At 30.3% G+C, this 23,634-nt stretch overlaps 1 protein-coding gene and 1 long non-coding RNA gene across 2 annotated transcripts; one reads left to right on the top strand and one right to left on the bottom strand.

Annotated features, from left to right (window-relative positions):
• Nucleotides 1-1,280: 1,280 nt before the first annotated feature.
• LOC145064449 (uncharacterized) lies at nt 1,281-6,827 on the bottom strand. The gene is made up of 10 exons (XM_079011899.1): nt 6,692-6,827; nt 6,519-6,587; nt 6,322-6,432; nt 5,957-6,118; nt 5,554-5,604; nt 5,011-5,446; nt 3,939-4,867; nt 2,602-3,819; nt 2,241-2,468; nt 1,281-2,194 (listed from the first exon to the last, which is right to left on the bottom strand). The coding sequence occupies exons 1-10, from the start codon at nt 6,825-6,827 to the stop codon at nt 1,281-1,283; spliced, it is 4,254 nt and encodes a 1,417-aa protein (XP_078868025.1).
• A 562-nt stretch (nt 6,828-7,389) lies between these two features.
• Nucleotides 7,390-10,767, top strand: LOC145063575 (uncharacterized). Its single transcript, XR_013688016.1, has 4 exons — nt 7,390-7,663; nt 7,815-7,908; nt 7,992-8,051; nt 10,671-10,767. It is a non-coding gene; the product is annotated as an uncharacterized LOC145063575 (long non-coding RNA).
• The last annotated feature ends 12,867 nt before the right edge of the window (nt 10,768-23,634 follow it).

Below are 23,634 nucleotides of genomic sequence, written 5' to 3'. Positions count from 1 at the left end.
TGTGTTAGTGGTAGGTATCCCATGTTAGTGGTAGTGTAATGTGGTGCTGATGTGACACACACCACATATATGGTATGTGGTGGGTATAACGGATGGTCTAAGCATCTGAGACCCGTTGATTTAACATGTATTTTGTCGTTTTTAAATTGGTACTAGGTGAAAACCCGTGGGACCCATGGGTGTTAAAGTTAAATAGAATTTAAAATTTAATTATGTAATAAATAATATATCATTAAGTTAGAAAACTTATATAGTATTTTGAAATAACTTTTTTATTTGTAAGTATTTAATTACACAAAAATTGTAACTATTTAACTACAAATGAAGATTAATAAAACCTTGCTTTTTACTGGTTGTTAATCGTTCATGGTGATTGCACGTTATATTAATAGAAATTGTTGTTGTTTTCATCTGTTTTTCTGAAAACTTTACATTGATTTACTGTGTCATGTGTTTATTTTTTAGGCTTACTGACTATAACATTGAAAGCCGTTCAATGCTACTGTTTTTGTTAGGATATTTTCTCTATTTTTATTAAATTTGTAAACTTTGAGAATTTAATCACAAATTTAAATCCACATATTTTATAAAATATATTGCTTTATATAATGCAACATAATTTTAAATAACTACCAAAAAAACCCAAAACAACATCGAAATTGATTTGATACAAAACAAACTATATATGTATGTAATGAAATTAAACTAAAAAAAATACAATAAATTATTATAAATAAATAAATTATTATGATGGATGAAATGTGCTTTAGTAAAAATGAGTAAAAGATGCTACAAAGAAGTTGCTTATAAATTACGAAAAACTTCCTTATAAACAACATTGGAAGTTTTATTGGTGATTCTACCATCTTTATCTAAAATTAATAACTTCAATCCCTCTCTGCTTTGTACTCTAGATAATGCAACATATAATTGCCCATGTGAAAAAACCGGATCTTTGAGAAACAAACCAACCTTCGATAACGATTGTCCTTGACTCTTATTAATAGTCATTGCAAAACATACCGCCAAAGGAAACTGTCTTCTTGTGAATTTGAAAGGAATTTTTTTTTTCTGATGGAGTTAAAGACATTCTTGGAATAAAAGTCCGGTTTCCAATATTAGTTCCAGACATTATACGTGCCTCGATAACACGTTTGCCCAATGATATAACCTGTAGTCTAGTGCCATTACATAAGCCGTTTTTCTGATCAATATTTCTCAGTAACATTACTGGAACACCAATTTTTAAAACTAACTTATGATTTGGTAGACTGGATACTTTAAGACCATTTAACATCAGGCGAGTATAAATTTGCATCAAACTGATCATGGACAAATTCGGACTGACATAGGCTATCTGAACTTAAATATTCAACCTCATCTCCCGGAAACTTCTTAAGCAAACGATCGTTTATTTCCTGAACAACTTCATTCTTTGGAGCAAGTATAGCTCTTTCTTGGAAATAATTTGTGCTGCTATACTTCTCCAAAATTGAAGGATATACAAACTCAATTAATGAACCTATAGGATCATCCGGATCATTAATGAGAATATCATTCGGAATATCGATAATCGTTTCACCGTCGTTCGGACCACCGAGTTTGCCTTCTCCTATATCCAATAACCAATTTGCAAAATCTCTTATTTTTTCTATATCAGGTTGAACCCTTCCAACAGTTAGCCTCATGTTTTTTGTTAATCTATACACTTTGCAGTGTTGCCATAAATATGAAGAACTCAAAGAAGCATTAACAATATTCTGTCTGCTGCCACCTGGAACAACAGGTAAAATCTGTCTGAAATCTCCTCCAAAAACTATAACTTTCCCTCCAAAAGGAATATTTGAGATGCTAGAATTTCCACACCTTAATACATCTTTCAAAGTTCGATCTAAAGCTTCAAATGCATGCTTATGGATCATAGGTGCTTCATCCCAAATTATCAAAGAGGTTTTTCTTAATAAGTTAGCCAAATCACCATCTGGATTTATTTTACAAATAGAATCCTCTGTAAGTTCAAATGGAAGTATAAATCGAGAGTGTGCTGTTCTACCACCGGGCAACAATAACGAAGCAATACCGCTTGAAGCAACATTTAAAACAATATTACCGTCTGATCTAATTGCTGCAGATATTGTCTTCCATAGAAAAGTTTTACCCGTTCCACCATAACCATAAACGAAGAAAACACCTCCTTTTATTTTCTTTAACAACACTCATGATGTTAAGGAAAATATTACGTTGCTCATTTGTTAATGCAAGAAACATATGATCAAACTCATTCTTCATAACGGGAATGTCGTAATCTAGTTCCTCAATGATAAGTCGATTGTTCGAAGAAGAAACTGATTCAACATCTGGGTAAGGCATCTTTGTGAAATTTTTGAGAGTGGAGTTGTTTCGAAGTAAAATTTGTTCTATTTCAAACAAAGTTAAGTTCTTAACTTCATCTTCACCGAGTGATAAGTCTGCACCATAAATTTTAAATTAATTATAAAATATAAAATACAATATTTAATAATATTTATAATAATTTTTTAACGGGTGTTGATAAGAAAAATAAAATATTTTAAATATAAATGAAGAAAATAAATTAAATACCTGGAGACTTCAACTTTTGTCGTTGGTTATATAGAATTCCATCCGACAAATATTCCCATGTATTTTCCCAAACAACCTCTGGTTTAGACATACTATTACACATCAACAATGTGGCAAATAAGAAGCGTAGATAAAAACCAGATCCAGAATGACTTGCTTCTTTAATTGCATCGATGTATTCTTTGTCATCATTTAATAGCCCGAGTGCATAACAAGTATCTCTAAAAGAAGAATATGTTTCACCATTTACCGTGCGAATTTCATCAAATGATGTCGGACCTTTAACTTTATTTAAAAGAATCCTTAAAAAATAAGCTTCACCAAGATTAGGTGAAACCGAATGAATTCGACCAATGGCTTTTCCTACTTTCCTTCTCTTCCAAAACCTATTATCTAATACCCAAACAAACTTTGTAGGAAATTCAACATATGTAAGTTCTCGTGCTTCACTATTAATTGCATTACATTCCATCCAAGCTGTGAACTTTGAAGCAGCAATAGAAGGTTTGTCCAGAACATCGTCGATATCATCGTCTTCGCCATATACAATCTGTTGTTGATTAGGAAGATGAAAATGTAGTCTAACCACAGAAGGATACCTGCAATGAACATCATATGAAAAAATTCTCCATGATGCTTCACATGCAGATAAATATCTACAATCGTAATATTCAGCTATTTCATCGACCGTATCATTATTTTCACATTCATTGTTTGTTGGTACAACAACAACTGTAGCTCTATCAGGACCCTTGTTTATGTATTTAAAGATATACTTTATAAAAGATCCCTGGTTGCACCATTCAACATTAATATGTGCCTGATATCTTTTTAATAGGTATTTGTTGTATGGAACAACATTTCTATTATCCAACTTGACACCTGATTTTTCTACAAAATGACCATCGTTTCTTCTCATATATAACGGAAAACCATTTTCATCAACAGACGAATAATGACAGAATTGTTTGGGAAAGTTTTTAGAGCACTTTTTATCCACCATGCATGGACAATTGATATTTTCAGCTCCACATGGACCATGAATCATGAACTCATTGATAAGTGAATACAATTCAGGCTCTTCAATTTTGTCTGGTATCTCGGCAGAAATTATTGGATCGATTAATTCAACAGTGGGTAATTTGTTGTCAGAATGCATAAATAAGCATATATGACTATGCGGCAAACCTCTTTTTTGAAATTCAATGGTATAAACATCTGCATAATATTTGGCAAAAAAAAAAACAAAATATGATTAGACAAAAAAAACATATAAAAAAATATACTATAATAAGAGTAATGTTTTATCAATAATGAAAAAATATAAATTTACTTACATGCTTGAACTTTGCCGAAAATTTTATTCTCCCTTAAGTCTTTAATAAATGCATCGAGCTTGATCTTGAACAACCTACATAATATATCAGGCCTGTCTTTTAGTTGAAGTGAAGTATCCTTAAGAAACCTTTCAATCTCTGGCCATTTGGGATTACACGTAAATGTTATGAAAAAATCTGGATATCCAAACCATTTACATAGTGACATGGCATCCAAATAGTTTTGCAACATATAGCGTGCACCACCGGTAAAGGATGAAGGTAATATGACACGTTGGACGACATTTGAGACTTTAGTGGATCCTTGAGCTTTTTGCTTACGTAAATTCTCGTAAGACTCGCATCTAAGAACATGTTGTTGCCTACGTATGTAATGCAATCTCTCAGTTTCAATCATAGTATAGGCATCTACCAGAAACTGTTGAAACAATCTTTTTGAATTAAGAATGAGCGAGAACGAATGATCTCTATCTTGAATTCTAAAAGCGAAATATTCTCTCATTGTACATTTCGCCTGCTTGCTGTTGGTCGTAAATGACAAACCTCTATGAAGAATGTCAACACTGTAACCATCATCTCTATATGGAAACAACAATGGATATTGAAGAGGAAGGTATGAAGGATGCAATTCACTGATACGTTGTAGAAATCCACTTTTTGTTTCAACAACAATACCTCTCTTTTCAATTGAATCACAAATGTCACCGACAATTAAAGCGGCAACCTCAGAAGCAGTCGGTAGGTTATATGTTCTTCCATCTCGTTCCCTTCTCCCGATAAGTCGTAGTTTCATATCAACTTGAGGATTTTTCTGAAAGGTATCTCTTACCATCCTATAAGATCTAACCAACACATTATTTGAATCCAACATCACCTTAATATCTTGAATAATATCACTATCAATTGTCGTTGATTGATCTTTTTCTCCACTAAAATAAATGAAATTATACATAACGTTAGTAATATATATATATATATATATATATATATATATATATATATATATATATATATATATATATATATATATATATAATGAATAATAATGAATAAGAAGGCTGAAAAAAAATACCCAAAGCATCTTTGTCTATTTGAAATTTCGTTCTCAGTATCATAAATGTATAACTGAGAGAATTTTGGTAACGATCCTTTTGCTGGTAAAAGGCTTCCAATACTATGATAATTTTGACCACCCAGTCTGAAAATGTAAGGAGTGTTTCCTCTATTGATTGAAGAATCAATTTTACCACCCATCGATGTAAAAGAAAACATTGAATTGTAACGTCTAATATTTTTCATGAATTGTTTGCTTTTAGAATCCATATTCCGAAACATTCTTTCATAACCGGGGGGTGCTTTCTTTAAATCTGGAAGTTGCACTTTGCCGTAACCACAACATAAAGAATAATGTGTGTTCCCTTTTTCTTTACCTCTGATGGATTCATTTCTCCATAACTTTGCATGACATGTTTGACATACAACATTTTGATCACCATTATTCAAATATTCTATAAAATAAAAAGCGTATAAAAAATATCAGTGAAATTTATAAGTATATACAACCAATTATTTGAAATGTAATAAAAAATGAAAATGGATATTATTTTTTTATTACCATTTGAAATACCAACTATCAGGTTTTCATTTATGAGTTGATCGATATTTTCTACATTTTCAGTCAAATCAATCAACGGGATAGGTGATAAATATATCGTCTTCCTTTTTAATTTATGACATCCTTAATTTAACTTGATTGATGATGAAGAAGCACTTATTGTAGATGCATTTTTCGATGTCATATCATTTGAAAGTACATAGTACTGTCTTTTGTCTGGTAACTTGGAAGTGACATATTTATCGAAACCGATGTTATCTGAACAAAATAAATAAAATAAGTATATATATATATATATATATATATATATATATATATATATATATATATATATATATATATATATCCTCCGGATTATAAAGAAAAGTAATAATAGTATATTTTGAAAACAATACATTATTACCATTTGTAATGTTTGATAACAGATTTCTAACATTTGTAATGTTAGATAACGGAGTTCTAACATCTGTAAAGGAATGAGAGTATTGTACGGCTGTATTTTGGATTCTTGGCGAATTAAATGAATTGACATTTTCAGTTTGAGGAACAATGTTGCTTGACAAATCTGCAAAGAACAACAACTTATGAAAACTGAACACATATGTATAAAACAAAGTAGTTTTTGCAATCATATAATATTCCAGGATAATAAAAAAATATGAGAAAACATTTATTCTATATAAATGAAAAATAAGCGTAAAACATGGAATGAAATAATAATATGGTTATAAATAATTATATATTTTAAAAGATGCGGTACTGATGTACTTGGAATGTTGGATGTTGTATTCATTATCTTCGATCTTTTATTTTTCAAATATATTTTTCTTTGTCTTCTTTTCTCTTTGGCTTGCAAATGGTACATGTTATTGATGTTTTCTGCATAAGAGATAATATGACAGTATATGAAATGCATAATTACGTAAATAATATGTTTATATACTAATATTGAATAAAAAACGTACCTTTGTAAGCATGGGTCACCAATTGTGAAGCATATTGAGTTGAAGCGGACGAAGAATTTGACAATTTATCTATTTTTTTATGTTAAAAAATGTGTATGTTATTAAAATAAATTATTATGTGAATTAAAAAATAAAAAATAAGAAATATAAAATTTCCATAAGAAAAAAGTTACCTTTGTAAATTGAAGTTTTAACAGCTGTAGGTGTTGAGGCTAGATTTGTTGATGTAGTACCCAAATTAATATTTTTTGTATTATCTAAATAGAAACTATTTAGTTTTATAGTCTTTTTAGAAGAATGTGACTGCATTGTATGTCTGCAACCTTAACAGTTAAGATAAATAAAATTAGTTTATAAATTAATATGCTTAACAGATAACAATTAAGTAGTTAAAATAAAAATTATCGAACAAAGAGGTAAAAAGTCAATTTGTAGTCATTATTAAGTATTGTTGTTAAGTAGTAGGAAACACAATACAATTTATTTGTGTCCTTTGTTTGAAATGGTTTATTAAAATGTACATATAAATTATAAAATAATGGCAATACTCTCCCCAACCAATCTCTATACCAACGTGTTCTTCATCACTCCGTCTCTCTATCTTTCTCTGTCTGTGTGTATCTTCCTACCAAAAAGCCTCAAACTCACTTTGTTTCACACCATTCTGTAATTAGCCTTTTGTTTCAATGGACTCCAACCCGTCTTCACGCTCGTCGCCGGTTAACCCTTAATGAATCTCCTCGATTCCCCCACAATGGATGAATCTCCTCGATTGCCACACAATCGATTGGGTTCAACAACGCAAGGTCTCTTGAAGATGGAAGTTTTCATCGACGATGACCACTCCTTCTACGACATAGTCTCCGTCAGGTGAGAAAACACGATCGTAACCCCGAATCTCATTCTTCCACTGCAACCATCAATTCCTTCCCTGTGGAAATCACCAGTACTCATCCTCATTTCCAACCTACAACTTCTTCTAGTTCCATTTGTTGTTTCCCCAATTTCACCCAATTCTTTGTTCGGATGATCTCAGGGGGTAAAACCCTAGTTCTCCATGGAAGCCCTGAAGATAATTTAGTTTCCAACATCCGAAGGCTGAGTAAAGGTGTAAGAGGAGTTTGCATATAGTCTATCAAGTCCAGGTTTTTGTTGGCTTGTCAAGCTATCTTTAACCCCCAAAATGCCCTTTTCGTTCCATGCCCAAATGATCGAATTCGATTCTTCTGAAATCTAGGTTATATAACTTATAACCATTTGTAGCTTAATGTTTTCCATCTGAATGTTTTTCAACAGGGGGATTAAGGTAATGGGTTCATGTTTGCAGCATCTAAGGTGTATTTGATTAAATATCTTCTTACAGTTAGCAGGAATCAATGTCTGTTGAAAGGTAATTTATATTTTGTCCCTCATTTATGGTTAACTTATAAGCCTATGTAGCCTCATGTTTTCCATCTGAATCTTTTACAACAGGGGTATTAACTTATAACCCTCTGTAGCCTCATGCCTAGAGCTTGAAGATGTTACTGGAAGGTATATAATATTTTTATCAATGTTTTTTTAGTTTGCTTTGAATTTGATTTCAATTACATTAAAACATTTAGTTGCAAATGATTATAGTATTGTAATCAACATAATCCATTGGTTGAAGGAGATTTTAAAAGTAGGTAAAGTCTTCTTTGGTTTACTAATTGAAACTTAGACATCAACACATCCAAATTTGCTAAATAGGTAACCTATTGGTCCTAATAAATTATAGATAAAACGGTGTTTTCATCCTAAAAACATTAATAAGTTTGACTTGTTTTATTCTATATATGTATGACCATGGGCAAAACCGTAATTTTTGTATATTTTGCTTAGCTACATATACAGTTTAGAAATTAAGTTGTATAGCAGTTAAGCAGTCAATAAATTAAACATATAGGTACATATACAGTTAACAAATGACTGTTACATGAAAAAAAATTAAATTATATAATCATAAAATAAAGATACAAATCAGGTATTTTTTGCATTTATACAAAATTTCTTGCATACACATTGAATGATAACAAAATATAATAATTTAATGCATAAATCAGTATATTAAAATAACAAAGCATAAGAAAATTTTGATTTTGATTTCATTAGCCATGACATGCCATGGCTGATTAGAAATCAGGTTTCAAATAAACACATACACATATACAAACTATAAAAGATGAGTACACCATTTCCAGAAGTATTAACATACATTGAGTGTTTTGTTGTTAAACAATACATTTGCAGTTATAAATTAATAACCAAAGGAATGACAACAAATTATATTAATTTGTCTATGTGTGTGTGTGGCTATATATGTATGACCATGGTCAAAACAGTAATTTTTGTAATTTTTGATTAGCTACATATACAGTTAACAATTTAATTTTTTAAGCAGTTAAGCAGTCAAGAAATTAAACACTTAACCAGTCACACACATGCATAAACATTGGAATAATCGAAAGAGTATTAACTGTTACATGCATATAAAAAATTAAACGATATAGTCATACAAAAAAGATAAAAATCAACTATTTTTTTTGCATATTATACAAAATTTATTGCATACAGATTGAATGACAACCAAAGGAATGACAACAAAATATATTAATTTGTCTATGTGTGTGTGTGGCTATATATGTATGACCATGGTCAAAACAGTAATTTTTTTTAATTTTTGGTTAGATACTTATACAATTAACAATTTAATTTTTTAAGCAGTTAAGCAGTCAAGAAATTAAACAGTTAAGCAGTCACACACATGCATAAAAATTAGAATAATCGAAAGAGTATTAACTGTTACATGCATATAAAAAATTAAACGATATAGTCATACAATAAAGATAAAAATCAACTATTTTTTTGCATATTATACAAAATTTATTGCATACAGATTGAATGACAACCAACTATATTAATCTGATGAATAAATCAATATATTAAAATAACAAATCATAAGAGAATTTTGATTTTGATTTCATTATTAATCAAATGTTATGGCTGATTATAAATCAGGGAAAAAAGAAACAGACATCCATATAGACATAAGAAAGATAAAAATCAACTATTTTTGCATATTATACAAAATTTATTGCATACAGATTGAATGACAACCAAAGGAATGACAACAAAATATATTAATTTGTCTATGTGTGTGTGTGGCTATATATGTATGACCATGGTCAAAACAGTAATTTTTGTAATTTTTGATTAGCTACTTATACAATTAACAATTTAATTTTTTAAGCAGTTAAGCAGTCAAGAAATTAAACAGTTAAGCAGTCACACACATGCATAAAAATTGGAATAATCGAAAGAGTATTAACTGTTACATGCATATAAAAAATTAAACGATATAGTCATACAATAAAGATAAAAATCAACTATTTTTTTGCATATTATACAAAATTTATTGCATACAGATTGAATGACAACCAGCTATGTTAATCTGATGAATAAATCAATATATTAAAATAACAAATCATAAGAGAATTTTGATTTTGATTTCATTATTAATCAAATGCTATGGCTGATTAGAAATCAGGGAAAAAAGAAACAGACATACACATAGACACAAGGTTACAGAAACATATAAAATGTTTAAAACATTGATATAAAGATTTACTATAAACAATTTATTACATTGATATTTAAAATACATACATATACTAACAATGATTAATAGATTTCGATAGTCACAGATAGAATGCCACATGAAGACGAACATATTCAATAATTATTAAAATTTTTTTAATATACTACATAAAAGAACAAAAGATAGCGACGTGAAGACTTGATAACAGTGAGAAAGACATTGAGATAGAAACATATATCAGACGACTTCAACATGCACACCGTGAATAACAATCAAAAGAAATTTTAATATCATACCTTAAAGCAATAAGAACAGCCGACTTGAAGATTTCCTGCAACGTTTTCTTTATCTCTAAATTTTGGATTCGCTGTGAAGGAAAACAACCGTGAGAATGTATTTAAGATAAATTGATCTTCAAAATTGCGTTTTTTTAGGACTTGATATCATGATATATTTGAAAGAATTTGAAAGATACGCTTATCTTTGGAAATAAAATAATGATTATTTAATTACCTTTAATTTGAATTTTGCAGGAAGAAGTCAAAATCAACTCCAGAAATTAAGCACTCGTTTTGTTGTTTGAAGGGTACTATCGGGAAAATCAAAATCAACCCAGAACTTTAATGGAGGTAATTGCATCATTTTAGCCAAGAGTTTGTCTTTATTATTTAATTATAAATATAATTAAAATTTATGTATAATAAATAAATAAAATATAATATATGTTATTATCCAGGTGATGGCATAAAAATATATTTTACTGGCCAGATGATGGCATAAAAATATGACATTACGATGTTTAAAAAATGTTATAAATTTAGTCATATTATGTCAAAATAATTTTCAAATGATTAAAATGTTTAGTTGTAGACATATTTAAACAATAAAAGTGTTAAACCCATTCATTTAACACTCGTAGAAAATTTAATGACATCTCTTGTATTAAAAATCAGGTTTTTTTTTTGTTTTTTGAGCAAATTGATTTAAATTTATAGTCCTTTGTAATAAGGAATAAACTAATTTTTGACCAATTACCTTTAGTATACTTAAATGGATTTAAAGTCACGTGTGATGTATCCTAGACATAAATTTTTCCCACCCATTAATTTTTTTTTCTTCAAAGCTTTTGTCCCATCCAACAAATTATTTCCCATGTAATTTAAACAATGTTATCAATTTTAGAACCGTATTAAAATCAATGATCAACTGTAAATACATAAGATAACGGTTGGGCAATGTACCATAATAAAAGTATAATATATTTAAAAAAATGAACAAACAAATGTAGATTGTAGCATTTTAATTTCATACAGTTTTTTAATTATAGTACCAAATAGAATTAATATCCATTTTATTGTTTTCATTTAAATTGAAAGCATATTAGTATTGCAGTGAAGACCATGAAAAGCAATGGTACCAAACAGAATCCAAAAACACACATACAATACAGCCTTTAATCAATGAAAGTATGTTGTTATAAGTAATTAAATATAAATCTTCCTATCTAAGTAGGAAACGTTAATGTCATACGTGTGAAATTGTCATACCTCTTTAAATCAAATTGAAATACAAAAAATACCCCTAATTTAATTTAAAGTTAGAGTGCATTAATGACCCTATTTTAATTTGAAGTAACATAGTCATACCTATTATCATTAAAAATGTATATTGCTATTATAGATAAAGAAATGGAAATGCATTACTATAATGTTTATATAAAAATAATAAACAATTGAACCAAAATAAATAAAAATAAAATGAACCATTGTCTTAAAATTTGTCCAATAACCACCAACATTTCCAACCACTTTTAGTACCAAATCAAGAAACATTATTGTAAACCAAACCAAGATGAACATAAATTTTTTATTTGTTAAAACAAAAAACAACTCACTTTTCCACTTTTGGAACTAAAAGTGGAATTCCGTCTCCCATTGATAGTCTTTCAGATTTGGTTGAACTCAAATCACCTCCACCATCAACATCATAAACGTCATGGAGGTTGCGCTTCAAATCACCTGATATTTTCATTGGACTTGTTGTGGTTGATTTATCAGCTGTTGAGGGAGTAAAACTCTCATCCGTTTGTGATATGACATCCTAAATTAAAAAAAACATAAGTTGACAATTGGAATAATTAAATATAAATAAAAGTTAATAGGGGAATATAACATACCTTTTGAACATTCTGAACAACTTCATCTGATTCCTGTTTATAAAGAAGCCATCGATTACAACAGCTTTGTATAAATATCATATAAAAATTAGTTAGACAATTTTTCCGATAACCAAATTGTGCGTTATCTTCTTTTCAATTTTCTTAATTAACAAAAAATTTAGATTATGTAACGGATAAACATCACCATTCCTACATCTAAACACTCACGTCAATCCTAAATAGGCTTACATCACCTACAACGATTGGACATACCAATCGATTGCAGCCGGTTACGTACACCAAGAACCCTTCGCACTACCCATCGGAAAACCAAAAGCCAAAACCACTCCCACAAAATGAAACCGACTGAAATGGAAAGCATCATTCATATGCTGATTGGCCAGGTGGAGGAAGAGCTGGCCGCTTTAACAAACCTCGAAAGCGATTTCTACTTCAACCAGGAGATGAAGAACGAACTGCTGGAGAACATGAGCCGCCGACCAAAGTACACCAACTACCTAGATATGAAGGACCTCATCAACAACAGTACGTACGTGGCATCAAAAAGAATCATGGCGATTTACAGTCTAAAGAAGGAAACTGAAACGACCATCCAGGAGCTCAGGAAACTACTCAAAACACTTCCAGAAGATGATCAGCCATACATGGACTGATCAAAAACAAAAAAATCACCAACTCTTTTGTCATCTTATTATCCATGGTCTCTTTAAATCGTTTTCTCTTTTGATGCTATGCTTATGAACAGATCCATGGTTCAGCCTTGTATTCACCTCTAAGAAATATAATCTATCGTTTATGTCTATTTTGTCATTCCATATATAAACCGTAATGCACACACGCAATAAACCACATGTGAAGCACGTTTATGAAGTTTTATTCTCCTGGAAATTGTCTATTCCGTTGTCAGGTACTAAACCGTACCTTTTGCTTTTCAACATAAAGTCAAAATTTTGTCACATTACTAACTCTCTTCAACATAAATATAGATAAGAAACACCAATTATGTATGTATTCACATTTGCATCTGTTTTATCTCCTCAACATAGAGAAAACAACAAACCAAAAATGTTTCATCCGACCCCCACATCGCGGAAATTCCCCTCTAGTTTATGATATTTAGAGGTTACATAGAAACAAATGAAAGTACATTGTCATTAAAGGAATGTTCCATTAAATGCAAATTTGCGGTTTTTCAAGACGTTCATTTGATTTGGAAATAGTTCCAAACTGTCGGCAGCCTGTAAGAAGGTTGTGTAATATATTAAAACCAATAGTGTTGTTATTAGATAGGAATAATATTAATAAAATATTATACCGCTTCATGTATTTTTTTCAACTCAAATGCACTGATTTCCAACAGCCTTTTTGCTTCTCTATCAAAAAGAGTAAATCCGATGGTACCGGTATGATCTTGGACGTTGATAGGAATTATATACCTAAAAAAAATATTAGATTGATACTAATTTCGTTGATAAATGAAACGATTAAATTAAATAGATATGTGTATACTTTAAAACGGTATGAAAATTTGAATCGTTGCAAGCTGCATTTTTACACTTAATAACAACACTATCTTCCATCTTGCCGGGGGCGGTATAGGAAAGATTGGTTTGGGGCACATTGTTTATCCTTCTTCCACATTTGTAGCACGCATCGTAATACCAAGGCAGATTTTGTCTTATATTGACGATGGTACCAACTAATAGAAATTTCATTTCCTATATCAAATAAAATGTAAAATTAAATAAAAATACAATGTTTAAATTAAATTAAAAGATATAAAGTAAAGAAAATATACCTTCAGTGGTTCTGTGATCTCACAAACTGTTTTTAAAGGGAAATCTCCTTTAAAATCATCTATATAAGAAGAAGAGTAGCTTGGGAGTGTAGTTATACTTTTCTCAGACATACCTCCATTGTTATCAGCTTTCAATCTGTAATGTTTAAAAATATATGTAAAATTGTATTCATTTAAAAATAATTATAACATAAATAAGTTTAAATAAAAATAAACTAAAAAACTAACTCTTTCTTAAACTCATTAATTTCAACAATGTCAGAATTAATGAACATTTTGGTTACATTAAAATGACTTTGGGCTTGACCAATTCCTGTAAAAACAAATTAGTCAATAAAAATAGATTGGAAAACATATTAGCCAATAAATTACAAACCATCCCAAACGTTAAGTTTCACAAACTGCATCACTATAACAACACAAGTAACCGTGGTGTTACTTTTCAGGTACTGTGACATTTGGTGTGTCTGACTTCCAAATATAGTGACATTGAGGTGTACAGACCTATATAAAAAAATAATTTAATTAGTATGGAAAAATATGATTCAAAATAATAAGAAATTTAAATAAACATCATCTCACTGTAAGTTGCTAATAGTCATCTTTATGTAATGCCTTGATGGATTAGGATTTCTTGTCTCAAGTGGCCTGAATGAGACAATTTGCCCAATAACATCTACAGAATTTTAATTAAAAAAAATATATAAGATTAAGTTAAATATGTATATACTAACATTTATAATAAATTACACAAGTTATAAAAGTGAATTGAATAAAATTAAACAACTAACCAAAAAATGAGTCTCTTGGGCATTTCTGTTCAATGATAGAGTTAAAATCAGCAAACACAAAACCATTAACTGGACCAGAAAAATCATCACATTTTTTTACGATACTTTTCCAATCCAAAGTTAAGGCTTGTTTGTGGCCGGTAACACTAAAACCATTTTTAACAGCCGCCATGTTTGGTTTTAAAATGATATAACTTTCACCTTCCTTTAAAAGGTCACGAAATTTGAAAAAATTTTGGTTGAAAACACGAGATTGGTATTTTGTACCCTGTTAAAACAAACAAAAACAATTATTCATTGAAACAAATGTAATATTGAGTTGGTTTAAAAAAAATTAACCAACCTCCTCGTCCATGACGATCATTTCAATTGCTAAAACCTGGTTATTTTTTATAAAATTTCAAATCTTTAACACTCGTAGTTTGAGATGCGAATCATCAGCAATAACTTCAATGTCTTTTAGGTATACTTTATTGCCGATATTCATTTCCTGCAAACAATTGATAGAATATGAAAAATTATATCCATTTTACTATTTTCATTTAAATTGAAAGCATATTAGTGTTGTAGTGAAGACCATGAGAAGCAATAGTACCAAACAGAATCCAAAAACACACATACAATAAACATATAATTTTATTGAAACATTTATATTTAATTGGTCTATATGAGTGTTTGTGTGGATATATATTTTTGACCATGGGCAAAAGGGTCATTTTTGTAATTATTGAGGTGCTACACAAACAATTAAGTAATTAATCAGTTAAGCCGTCAGAAAAAAACATTCATATTAATCTGATGAATAAATCACTATATTAAAATGATAAATCATAACAGAATATTGATTGTGATTTCATTATTAATGACATGGTATGGCTGGTCAGAAAAAAATGAAATGATATAATCATAAAATAAAGATACAAATCAGCTATTTTTTGCATTTATACTAAATTAATTGCATACACATTTAATGACACTAAGAAGTTTTATTAGATATCAGGGAAGATTAAACAAAGTATTAACTGATGTTAATTTTAAATAGAATTAAAATTTTAATTATGTAATAAAATAATATATCATTAATTTCGAAAACTTATGAATTGTAATATTGTATTTTTTTAATAACTTTGTCATTTTTAAGTTAATATCAAATTGATACTTTGATTTCTAAAGAATGAGCTTTTCTCATTTTACCTAAATTTTGATTTTTTTTTGTTATATATGTGCAGAGGAACTCATGACTTAGTCTTTTTTATTTTGTATAATTAGAAAAAGTAGATGTCAGCTTGCATAATAGTAGATGGACGTTTGTTGGTCATAGTGTTATTCAGGTATTTTTTTTCTTACTTGTTTACACACAAAGAAATGCATATAGCCACATTAAAGTACAATGGTATAATATAAGCAAAACTCACATAAATGCTATTACACAACCATATATGGGCAAAAGGGTCATTTTTGTAATTATTGAGGTGCTACACATACAATTAAGTAATTAATCAGTTAAGCAGTCAGAAAAAAACATTCATATTAATCTGATGAATAAATCACTATGACAAATCACTACACATACAATTAAGTAATTAATCAGTTAAGCAGTCAGATGAAAAACATTCATATTAAGTAGTCACACACATGCATTAGCTGATTACAAATCAGAGAAAAAAGAAACAGACATTTTAAATTTCATTATAAAAATGATTTGATTTTTTAATACATTCGCAATCAATATATAAAGTTTAAAACATCTGATTTTTAATTTCATTATTAATGACATGCTATGGCTAATTACAAATCGGGGAAAAAAGAAACAGACAATCGCGACATGAAGATGAACACAATCAATAATTATAAGATCATAACCAAACATCATGACTTTTACATCGATATTTAAAATACATACATACATACACTAACAGTGAGTAATAGATTTCGATAGTCACAGATAGAATACGACACGAAGATGAACACATCTTATCTTTATAATTTTTTTTAATATACTACAGAAAAGAACAAAGGATAGCGACGTGAAGACTTGATAACAACGACAAATACATTGAAATATAAACATATATCAGACGATTTCAACATGCACATAGTGAATAACAATCAAATTTTTTTTTAATATCATACCTTAAAGCAATAAGAACAGCCGACCTGAAGATTTCCTGCAACGTTTTCTTTTTCTCCGTATTTTGGATTCGATGTGAATGAAAATAACCGTGAGAATGTATTTAAGATTAAATGATTAGCTAAATTGTGTTTTTTAAGGAGTTGATATGATGATATATTTGAAAGAATTAGAAACATACACTTATCTTTAGAAACAAAATAATGATAATTTAATTTCAATTCATTTGAATTTTGCAGGAAGAAGTCAAAAAGAAGCGCAGAAATCAAGCAGCCGATTTGAATTCTGAAGGGTAGTATAGGAAATTAACATTAAAAGTTAGTGTTACCCTTATTGCTTTGGGGGGCTATGTGAATGTCACGTGGCCGAGATTCTACTAATTTATTAGATTAGGGGATAAGTTGATAATAAAGTTAGTGTTACCCTTATTGACATGTATGCTCATGATTGTATTTTTTTCATTGTTAAATGGGTGTAAATCTTCATCTTCATATTCATCTTCATCTTCATTAATAAAAACCTCCATTAAATGTCACATGTCAATTTTTTACACTCTATTTTGCCAGGTATCCTTTTTCTATTTACCTGCTATTTTATTTTCCCGCTCATATATATATATATATATATATATATATATATATATATATATATATATATATATATATATATATATATATATATATATATATATATATATATATATATATATATATATATATATATATATATATCCTTAATTGAAAAGGATCTCTAAATCAGATCCCGTGAAATGTGCAATCAAAATTTTGTAATTCTTAATTACTTGCTCCAAGTTACCAAATGTAAGATTCAATTCCCCAAATCTCGCTCTTCACATATATCTTAATCTATGGATTTTTAGGGTTTATTGAACTGCATTTTGCTGCAAATGGGTTATATGGAAACAGACTCTGATGGTTTTCCCTCCGCTCTTTGCTGTCCGCATCAATCCAGATTCACAAAGCGAAGACTCTCTCTCTCTCTCTCTCTCTCTCTCTCTCTCTCTCTCTCTCTCTCTCTCTCTCTCTCTCTCTCTCTCTCTCCAGCGTGCGTACACCGACCCTACCTCCAACGGTTTTTCTAACTGATTTCAATATGTAATTTGACTAAATGTATATATATGTAAGGTATTTAATCAAATTAAAATCTCAGAATAATTCCTCTGCAAATGTTTATTTCCTTCCTTTTTAACAAGATTCAGTTTAGGATATAGAAGATTCAAATTTTAAGTTTATTAACAGGATTCAGCTTTGAAATCACTAATTCTCGCCCCTAAATCTCGCTTATTTTTATATATCTAGGCTTATGATATTGATTTGAAGGAGCAATTGAACATGCACCACGTCAGGGGAAGAAGCGCAAGAATGATTGGTTGCGGGAGGAATATAATCAACTATTATCGTCCCTACTCTTAAATCCATCAATAAGTTTTCGTCAAATACTCTTCCTTTTCATCTATTTTATGTTTATATTGATTTATTGATTTTATGTTTATATTGATTGCTCTCTTATGAGTTTTGTAGTCATAGGGTGATCTTATTATTTTCCCTCTTATCTTAATCTCGGACAGCTTTTGCTTAATGTCATTCTAATAGGTTTTGGTTCTTTTTCATGGCGGATATGAATTTCTCATCATGTTTTTTTTTTCAGGCTTTTGGTTATTTTTCATGGTTGATGTGCTTAAGGCTTCTTATTTGAGGTCAATAAGGTATTTTGCGTATATTTTTTTTATATGTGTATATTTATTATTTATAATTTAGTTTGCAAAATAATCCTAACCGGTGTAAAATGCAAGGGTAGTATTGTCAATTATTTATTATTTATAATTTACCCCTGGGTCATGTTTAGCCTTAGTCCTGGTGTGACAATAATGTTTTTTGGTTACTTATTAGTTAATAACGTTTTGATTTTGACAAATTAAAAACAATATAAAGTTGATCCTTATATTAAATAGTTATGGTGAAGATAGTTGTTGATTTTAATATTTATATTTTCTTTATGTACCTTTTTGAAAAATATTTGGTTTTTTGTTTTTTCCTATCTTAATTTGATCAATATAGTAATTTACATATGTTGCTTGCTAATATTTAGAACTTATGGTTTATTTTGTAATATCTTTAACATTTGTATATATTTTTAGTTTTCTTTAGCATTATCAATATAAAACAAAAATATAAAAAATCAAAACAAAAAACCTTTAAATCCATATAGAAAATGATATATCCCAATTTTTGTTTGATTGGCTTAATATTTGTCTAAATTTCACCAACAAAATTGCATAATTAAAAATTAAAGAAAAAATTTGATTAAATAAACATATGATAATAAGAACGTCTGGTAATAAGAACTCATTGCATTAAACTATATATTATTTTTCTTTAAAAAAAACAAACCCAGGTCTCAGGCCTAAAAACGTACTTACAATTCTATACTCAAAATAAAAAAAATCCAAGTGGAGGTAAATAAAAAAAATATGTATTATATACTAAATCAAAGGTTATTTTAACTCCCAATTGATTTAAAAAATAATATTGTATTCTAATATTAATTTTTGTTAAATATAAAATACCAACACACAGTTACTTTTTCTAACAAGTTAGGCAATAGATTTGGTTTACCTCTAAGCAATGCAGGTTAGCAAAAGATATTGTTCATATCTTTCGTTTTAAAAGAAAATGGATTACATGGCTTATCTATAAGATATAAGGCTTTGACTATGTTTTATTACACTTTTACTCCTTACTATTTATTTTTTTCTATTATTTTAATCAAGACGTGATGACTTTGGTTTTTCAGCAAAAGAATGGAATGTGTGGGATACAAGACTTGAATTTCACCTTATTATTAATCTCCTCTATCTCATGTAGCTAAATCCAAACTCAAACTAAAAACTTTATGTTTTGTTTCACTAATAGAAAATTACCTATATTTTTAATTTTTCCATTGTATGGCTAATTCGGTTTATTTTGACTCTATTAAATTTTTATTCTTTATCGTGTGGCTAATTTGTAGTTACTAATTATCTTATAATATATTAATCATATGTATGATTATGTACTTAACAAAATAATATTCGTTAATAAGTACAAATAAAAATTGGCCATTTTTGTTAAATATTATGATTTTATTATTTTATATGTAAAAATATATATTAATTTTAAATAATCAAAATAAAAGTCTGAACAAAATTTAAATCTTATTAATTTAGTAAAATTTTATAAATCTTTTCTCCGTGGTTTCCACATGTTATAACCTAGTAACCAATTCTTAATAAAAGAATCTTTAAAATGACACGTGTTAATTTTCTATACCTTTATTTGCCACGTGTCCTTCTTATATCAACCCGTTGTTCTCTTTTCCCGCTCAATACTTTTAGCCTTCTTTATTTTTTCCTTTATTTATTAGGAAATCTGCGAAAAAGTCCCAAACTTTTGCCCCAGTTTATGATTTAGTCATAAATTAAATTTCACTTATGAAAAAGGACAGATTACCGGCTATTACACTCAGTTTAGCCCTAGGAACCGGTAACCCTTATAATAGCCGGTTACCCTAACTCACTGTCCTTATCACCCTCCATTAACCTCCTCGTCATCACTCCTCCTCTGTAAAAACCCTTTCTTACACTCCATCGAAGCAAACGTTACTTGAGAAGAATCAAAGGTAAGAAAATCCACGTGGTCCTCCAATATCGTGTTTCCCTTATAATATTCGATTAATTTTTGTTTTGTAGTGATAATGGAGACAGTAGACGACTTCGATACCATTGACGTGGAATTGGATGAGTTTTTCAAACACAAACAAAGAAGTCGATGCAAAGATGAGTTCCTGAATACTCTTACAGACGAAGCGCTTGAGGAATGCACCATACTTGAGATAAACCTAAATGATTTTGAAGGAATGTCAGAAGATGAAGCACCGCAGGAGAAGCAGAGTGATAGTGAAGGTGACGATGAAGACAAATTGCAGTTTCAATACTCAACCCATGATCCGAAGGTGAAATGGAACAATATGAAGCCAGTTCTTGGAGAGAGGTATGAATCACCACACCAACTAAAGCTTTGTTTGACAAATTACTCTATAAGTAGGGGTTATCCAATTAAGTTCAAGAAATGTGATAGTGTAAGGCTCGTGGCTGTATGTGCAAGTGACCTTGAGAAATTTCAATGTCCCTTTGTTGTAAGGGCCTCATGGATGTGCACTGAAAGATCATTCCAAATCAAAAAAAAAAAATGGTTGAGCAACATACCTATGTTTGGAATTTCCGTAGTGCTAATCTTATGGATCCCACATGGATAGCTAGGAAGTTTCTGAAGGAGATGATTAGGAAACCAAATCTGAAATGTAAGGAAATGCAAGCTATTATTCAAAGCAGGTTCCATTGCAAGGTTTCATGGTCAAAATGTTATAGAGCAAAGTGTAGGGCAATTTCTTTAATAGATGGAAAGTTGAGTGATCACTATGTAAAGTTTGGGATTATGGACATGAACTGATGAGGTCCAATCCAGGGAGTACAATTCAAAAATCTGTTACTGTAAACCCTGATAACACTACTACTTTCCATAGAATGTATACATGTTTTAAGGCTATCAAAGAAGGATGGAAAGTTGGTTGTCGAAGAGTTATAGGGCTTGATGAGAGTTTTTTTTAAAGGACAATGTAAAGGTGAGATGCTAACTGCCATAGGGAGGGATGAAAATAACCATGTGTATCCCATTGCTTGGGTAGTAGTTGAAATTGAGAACAAGCCTAACTGGCAATGGTTCTTGGAACTATTACATGATGACCTAGAATTACAAGGAGGCTTGGATTTGTGTGTTATTTCTGATCAACACAAGGTAATGTTTTCAATTATCTCCTTTTTTTCATTTCATTTATACATGGATCAAGGAGTTAGTAATTAATTTTTTTTAATGTAATTGATACGGTCTTTTGGAAGCTGTAAAGGTTGTATTGCCACATGTGGAGCACAGACAATGTGCAAGACATGTGTATGCAAATTTCAGAAAGGTCTTCAGTGGTATAGAGTTCAACAATATTTTTTGGACAGTTACCAAGTCAACTGTTGAAGGAGACTTCAAATTGAATATGGAGAAGATCAGAGAAGTCAATCCTGCTGCTTATGATCATTTGATGGCAAGGGAGCCTAAATCTTGGTGCAGGGCATTTTTTAAAGGTGGAATGGCATGCGAGGCTGTTGAAAATGGAATGACAGAGTGTTTTAATGCCATCATACTTGATGCCAGAAAGAAGCCTTTGTTGGCCATGCTTGAGGAAATTAGACTATATATGATGGAAAGTTTATTTAACTTGAAGCAAGAAGCACGCAAATAGGTGAATAATGTGTGTCCAGGAGCTATTAAGAAAATGGATGAGTTTTCTTTTGATATCAAGTAAGTATTATAAAATCAAGACAATGTATGAGTTTAGTATTGAGACTCAATATATATACTAATTAAAAGTGTTAATGTGTTTGTAGGAGTTGGTATGTTCATCCTAGTGGTTTGAATGCTTTTGAAGTGAGAAATGGCTTCCACTCATATGGAGTGAACTTAGAGGGGATGTACCATACATGCAGACTTTGGGAGTTATCTGGGATCCCCTGTGTCCATGCCTAAGCAAAAATAATTTACACACAACAGGATCTAGCTAGATTCATCAGCACATGGTTTGGTAAGGACAAGTTCTTAGCTACTTATGAGTATAACATCCTTCCTGTTAATGGCAGTAATATGTGGGAACCAACACCTTACACCAAACCACTACCACCTATTGAAAGAAGGATTCCAGGAAGGCCTTGTATGAAATGGAAAAGGCATGTCTCTGAGCATCAAGACAGGTTTTCCCAATTCTCCTCTAAGTGTAGAAATGTCCAATGTCAGAATTGTATGCAAATGGGGCACAGTAAACTGTCTTGCAAGAATCCCTCAGTCCAACCAACACCAAAGCCTAAGAAGAAAATAGGAAGGCCAAGGTTGAATCCAGAATTGACCAATTGCACTAGACTTGGGAGAGGCGGTGGAAGAGGTGGTAGAAAAGGTGGAAGAGATGGAAGAGGTGGTGGAAGAGGTGGTGCCGCCAAGAAAGGAAGTTGCGCCACTTGGAGGAGATGTTGCACCATCATGGACCATCTTGGTACACGATGCGCCATCATGATTCCTTTGATGTGCCATGTTGATCGACGTATGCTTAGAAGATGATCATGCTCATGATATATACCATGTTGTGCCACAATGATGGATGTTGGGCCATTAGTGATCATGATGCTCCACCTGTGCATCATGATGCTCCACTATGGTCAATGTGGTCTATCATGCGTGTTGCTGATACACATGGGTTGTATGACATGGATGAATGTTCTAGAAGATGATGCATGGCGGAATATGATTGGTTGTCACCTTTAATGGGCCTATAGGCCAATGAACTTGGCCCATTAGGGTTTTAGGTCTGTTCCCTCAACTACAAATAGGGATGTATGCTTAGTTAATTGATAAGTCTTGTATATTGTATCGTTTGGGAATAAGACGATCTCTGGTGAATTGTACTTGTAACATTTGTTTGAGAACTCTGAAATAAAGAATAC

The sequence above is a fragment of the Lactuca serriola genome, chromosome 7, assembly GCF_051521515.1.
Source record: "Lactuca serriola cultivar US96UC23 chromosome 7, Lser_US96UC23_V15, whole genome shotgun sequence".
NCBI lineage: Eukaryota > Viridiplantae > Streptophyta > Magnoliopsida > Asterales > Asteraceae > Lactuca > Lactuca serriola.
This window is presented reverse-complemented; position numbering and strand designations above follow the sequence as displayed.

Excerpts from the sequence above, each read along its gene's own strand:
- LOC145064449 (XM_079011899.1), bottom strand. The coding sequence starts at position 6,827 with ATGCAGTCACATTCTTCTAAAAAGACTATAAAACTAAATAGTTTCTAT. Across the intron at positions 4,868-5,010 it reads AATAGACAAAGATGCTTTGG|TGGAGAAAAAGATCAATCAA; the intron begins GTATTTTTTTTC and ends CATTTATTTTAG. Across the intron at positions 3,820-3,938 it reads TTTCGGCAAAGTTCAAGCAT|ATGTTTATACCATTGAATTT; the intron begins GTAAGTAAATTT and ends AATATTATGCAG.